The following is a 3,694-nucleotide window of genomic DNA, read 5'->3' as shown; positions in this document are numbered from 1 at the left end:
TAATCGGTGTTGCACATATTTATGTGTTTTTGGTGTTGTGGTGTGCCGGATTTACATGCCTTAACTGTTGGGAAACTAATGTTTAACATTAACTATTCGTTTCCCTTGATTTAACGTGTAGTTGTCCACTCACTGGGTGCGTACCCTTTTATTTCTTAGAGACATCTGTTTGTATGCTGAAAGGTGTTAGGGAATTCTATGGGGATTCAAGGGGCAGGTTGTATGTTATGGGGTTGGTGCTGATGTTATTTTTTTGGTGGTTGGGGTTAAGAAATGTAGGGAGTGGGGAAACTAGCGTGGAGGGGAAGAAGGATGGAAGTTACGGTAATCACATACCAAGGGTGTTTTTTCTTGTTGCAGAAACGAGGTACGCGCCGGGGTGGTGCAGGATGATTGTAAGTTCGATACTCACTAATGTGAGCGTTGCCACAGTGGGCATGGGAGGCTGGTATGGGCATGTGAGCAGGTGGTTGTGGTTGTACCGGTACCTACGGCAGAAGAAGATGAGTGAGGGTGACGTGATTGTGATATTTGATGGGGGCGATACGGTCTTCACAGGGGAGGATGTAAGGGAGGAGGCAGTGAAGCATTTCCTCGACACTACACCAAAAATCCCTGAAGCGTTTAACGAGACGGCTATTTTAAGAGGGGAAATGACACCTCCAATGTTGATGGCCGCCGAAAATTTCTGTTTCACCCCTCAAAGTCATTTCATGGTAAAGACACCTAAGAGCGAGCGCGCTCATCAGTGCAGTAAACTGTACAACGAGGCGTTCGTAGTTTCCAATCGCACAGGGTTGCGTTCTATTTTAAGGGCGAATGAATCGGGAAGATCGTATCTCAACGGGGGAGGAATAATTGCCAGGGTGTGGGCACTAGAAGAGGCTCTGAAGGCATTCTTTAACCTCAGAAAAAAAAAGTTTGTTTGGGGTTGCGACCAGTCAATGTGGGCACTCTTGCTAATATGGAGTATCACCAGGCCGGAGAATATAAAGCCAGCGCTGTTGGTGAGAAGGGGGCTAATATCTCTTGACTATGAGACGCGTTACTTCCTTTATCCATCCAAGACGATGGTTATGAGTGGAATGATACTGCATTTTGCGGGACCAGTTCACGTGTGGAAGCGTACATTGCCACAGTATCTGAGTGAGATAAATTGGTATAGAGCACTGAGCAATTCTTCCCCCAAGCGGGAGGCCTCCATTCGTTTGCTGAAAAATTCCACTGTGGAGATGTACACTTTCTGGGGTTCCCGCAAAGACGCTAAGTTAAGTACCGTATGCCCCATATCTAACATCTCCGACCCCAGTTGGCTCAGTGGGCAGTTGAAAAAGTAACATCGCACGGAATTTTTACGAACCGTTCGCCAGAGTTAAAAAAAAAAAAAAACGCATCCGCACTGTGTCCGAGTTGAGGGGAAAAGCATCACCCTTCTCCAAGTAAATCCATTTTTTTTTTGCGAAGTTTTTATATGTTGAAAGGGGCTAGGGCAATTTATGGGGGCACAAGGGGAAGACTATATGCCGCGATGGTGGGGGTGATGCTGCTAACTGTGCTCTGGTTTTTGGGAGAAATGAGCGTGAGGAACAAGGAAACAGGGACGTTGTTAAGAAAGAAAGACAGTGGTAGAAATTATACGCCGAGGGTGTATTATGCTGTGGTGCACACGAGGTACTCTCCGGGGTGGTGCAGGATGATTGTAAGTTCTATACTCACTAATGCATCGGTTGCGACACTGGGCATGGGAGGCTGGTATGGGCATGTGAAGAGGTGGGACTGGATTTATAGTTACATGGTGCGTGAGAAGATGCGCGAAAGTGATGTGATTATGTTGTTCGATGGGGGAGATACCTATTTCACCGATGCAGGTGTTAGGGAGGAGGCAGTGAAGCATTTCCTCGACACTACACCAAAAATCCCTGAAGCGTTCAACGAGACGGCTATTTTAAGAGGAGAAATGACACCTCCAATGTTGTTTACCGCTGAGAAGGGTTGCGCTACTCCTCAGCTGAATATCATGGTGAAGCCGGAGGGGAGGTCGGAGTTTCAAAACTGTAAGAAGTTGTTTGATGACGCAATGGATGCAACAAGGGGTGTGGGAGTTGAAAATATTTTAAGGGTAAATGAATCGGGAAGGTCGTATCTTAATGGCGGAGGCGTGATAGCCAGAGTGTGGGCGCTAAAAGAGGCTTTGAAAGTTTTCTTTAATTTGAGACGCCAGAGCCTTATTTGGCTATGTGATCAAACTATGTGGACTATAGTGTTGACATGGAGCGTCAGTAGGCCGAAGCATGTGAAGCCAAAATTACTGCTGCGAAGGGGAATTATATCCCTCGATTACGAGACGCGTTTTTTTCATTATCCCCACAGTGTTTCGGTCGAAAGTGGCGTGGTTTTGCACTTCCCAACCTCAATTAGTGCGTGGAGGAACCTGATGCCCAAATATCTCAACCAAACAAGTTGGTTTAGAGCCCTTCGAGATTCTTCCTTCCAACAGAAAAATGCCTACAGACGTCTATTGGAGAATAGCTCTGTAGAAGTCCACACTGTGTGGGGCGCACGCCGGTATATGAAACTTAGTGGTGTGTGCCCTCTCTCGGACATTTCAGACCCTAGATGGCTTATTCGACCACTGAGAAAATAGCGTGTGACCCCCGCCTCTAAACAAAAGAAACTATTAACTCTGTTTCATAAGTAGTTTCCAACGCAGTTGCCCATCCGGTCGTGTGGACGAGGCTCGTGGACTGTAATTTTACCCGAGGTGTGATTCATCGCGCTTACACCTCGGGTAAAATTACAGTCCACGTTCTTCGGCACGCATCACGTCCATCAATGGGGAGGACCCCCGTTGCTGGGGCGTAATGTACTATGCATGTGCGTTTTCTACTTGTTTGTAGTCGAGTAGGTGCTAGTATCCGATGTGCTGTGTGCGGTGTGTTCCCGATATGCCATTTCGCATGAGGCGGCCACATGCGTTTTGCCCTGAGGTGAAAACATGTGCTGTGGAGATAGGTCCCGGAAGGCACGATAACTCCCACACACTTTTACCCAGCGGGGTTTGTATCCGTCCCGCGAAATCCTTCAGCCACGTATTTCGGGTGGCGCAAGACACTTTCTACGTCATGGACCAGGGTTCACGCTGACAAATTTGTGCGTCCTGTGGAGACCGGAGGGAGTAGATTTTTTGTAGTGTATGTATTTGAAAAGCGTGAATGAGATGGGTCGGATGAGACTCATGAAGTAACTTGGCGCTTCTTTACACGTTTTGTGAGGGCTGATGGATTACTGGAACCGTGGAACTTGAATTTGAACCTCTACAAATTCTGGAATGTGTAATAATACCTCCGAATCGTGGTGCTAGAGGGTCTGGAAATCGTCGATTGCTCATGGTGTTTTTAACTGTGTAACTTCTGTAAATTTTTATTCCCCCAGTCCTTATTTTTTTTCACTATTGTCCTTTCGTGTTGGCGAACCCCACCAGCCGGGGCACTGGTAACAGTATTCTGTCAGCAATATTCCCCTGCCATGAAATATAACTTCCACCTGGGATTCCCCTCCCTCCCCGCCCTCCGTTTCGTACATAAAAACAACGGCGTTCGAAAAAAGATGCACAGGCAAGCACACACACACACACACGCAGGATGGAGTGCTCCTTTCAGTGGCGAAATTGACATGAAGTGCAAGCGCGAACGCA

General features: G+C 47.3%; 2 pseudogenes across 2 annotated transcripts; both read left to right on the top strand.

The window, feature by feature from the left end:
- The first annotated feature begins 212 nt into the window (after positions 1-212).
- On the top strand, positions 213-1,337 carry TEOVI_000761800:pseudogene (annotated as a pseudogene). The gene has a single exon. A coding segment is annotated over exon 1 (1,125 nt).
- Positions 1,338-1,615: 278 nt separating this feature from the next.
- On the top strand, positions 1,616-2,644 carry TEOVI_000761700:pseudogene (annotated as a pseudogene). The gene has a single exon. A coding segment is annotated over exon 1 (1,029 nt).
- Positions 2,645-3,694: the final 1,050 nt, after the last annotated feature.

The sequence above is a fragment of the Trypanosoma equiperdum genome (genome assembly GCF_001457755.1).
Source record: "Trypanosoma equiperdum strain OVI genome assembly, contig: ctg_1187, whole genome shotgun sequence".
Classification (NCBI taxonomy): domain Eukaryota; phylum Euglenozoa; class Kinetoplastea; order Trypanosomatida; family Trypanosomatidae; genus Trypanosoma; species Trypanosoma equiperdum.
Note: the sequence above shows the minus strand (reverse complement) of the source record. Positions and strands in the feature narration are given on the sequence as shown.